Source organism: Condylura cristata, unplaced genomic scaffold, assembly GCF_000260355.1.
Source record: "Condylura cristata isolate star-nosed mole 26May11 unplaced genomic scaffold, ConCri1.0 scaffold00008, whole genome shotgun sequence".
In the NCBI taxonomy this organism is placed as follows: domain Eukaryota; kingdom Metazoa; phylum Chordata; class Mammalia; order Eulipotyphla; family Talpidae; genus Condylura; species Condylura cristata.
In genome coordinates this window covers 28,686,167-28,687,653 of record NW_004567109.1, presented here as the reverse complement: position 1 = coordinate 28,687,653, position 1,487 = coordinate 28,686,167, and the positions used below count along the sequence as shown (strand labels likewise).

Sequence of the window (1,487 nt, the reverse complement as noted above, 5' to 3'; positions counted from 1 at the left end):
CTCTCACCCTCCGCATCTCTGACCTGTATCCCAGTTCTGTATGAATAAATAAATAAATCTTTAAAAAATAATAAAAAATAAAACTCAAGGAATAGGGTGGTGAAATAATGGGTAGGTCTTATTTCTTAGAAAGCCTTCTACCATATCATGTTGGAAATACCTCTCTGTGGTAATTACTATAACCCCTGTGTTATTTTTGTTTACAATAGATCCCAGTGGCAAGGTGCGCCCTGAAATCATCAATGAGAATGGAAACCCTAGCTACAAGTACTTCTATGTCAGTGCTGAGCAAGGTAAGATCTTATTGAAAGAGTGGTAGTTCTGCTAGATTAACTAGGATGAACCGCATGCAAGGACTGTGATAGGAAACTCCTTTCAACATTAGTAACAAAGCATCTCCTGCATGATTAGCCTTTGACTACATCTTGCATAGAATTTAGGAGAAAGATAAGACTGAGCCCTTTCCCTAAGTACTTAAATCAAGTTGGAGAGCTAATTGACCCACAGGAAACTGAAGAACTGAGTCTTACAGAGTTAATCACTTACCCATGGTCTCACAGTTAGTCCAAAGCCAGGATTTTAATCCTATACTTTTTTCCACTATGCTCCTGCTACACTTCTATAAGAATTTAGAGGAAAGATAATACTGTTAGCCAAACAAGCTTGAGGTTCATAGATAATAGACTGACAATTTAACTGAACCTGGAAGGATAAGAATTTGTCTCTGCAGACAGATATGAGGAGATCATAAGCAACAGAAACAAGGAAGGAGGGAGGCTGTAGCTGAACATGGAGATTATAAAGGAGATGATGCTTGCTAGAGGAGATGATGACTGAGTGGAGTCCTGAAGGATGAGACCTAGCAAGCAAAAGAATGTGAAAAGCATATTCCAGGCAGAGAGAACATCAGCATAAATAGGTGAAGCTAGGGTGATTCATGAGTCTACTCATGCTCTTGTGATCTCTAATCTTTTGACACAATTACTTAAGAGACGGGTTGGAATTCATGCCATGTCATGGCCCTGTTTTCCTTCTAAAGTTCTCCCTGTCACCTGTCAAAGGAGACTGCCAGGCTTCTAGGCTGTTGACCGCTTTATGTTTTGCATCCTTGGTCAAATGTTGATCCCTCGAGGTGTTAGATTCCCAACTCTTGACCCTTGATTCACTTTACCTTCAGAATTTTATACAAGTTACTCATCTTAACACTGGCAACATCGCTAACAAATTAGTCCCAATGTGGACACAAGACCTTTGCTTATATTCTCCCATGGTTCAGCTTACACAGATCTGGAAGGTACATTCAAACTTGGCTTTATTAAAGTGTAGGCATAACAAAAGGGAAATAGCAACTATATTATCTGACTGTTAAGAGACTATAAATTACCACTGTGGAAAACTGTTTGGAGGTTCCTCAAACTGCTAAATATGGAGCTTCCCTATGACCCAGCAATCCCACTCCTAGGTATCTACCCAAAAGACATAAAAAC

At 39.5% G+C, this 1,487-nt stretch overlaps 1 protein-coding gene across 1 annotated transcript in view; it reads left to right on the top strand.

Annotated features, from left to right (window-relative positions):
- TXNDC12 (thioredoxin domain containing 12 (endoplasmic reticulum)) overlaps window positions 1-1,487 on the top strand; it is a 19,463-nt gene that overhangs the window by 15,996 nt on the left and 1,980 nt on the right. The window contains exon 6 of the mRNA XM_004679009.2: window positions 210-293. Within this exon, the coding sequence (XP_004679066.1) occupies window positions 210-293 (84 nt within the window). The remainder of the gene's footprint in view (window positions 1-209; window positions 294-1,487) is intronic.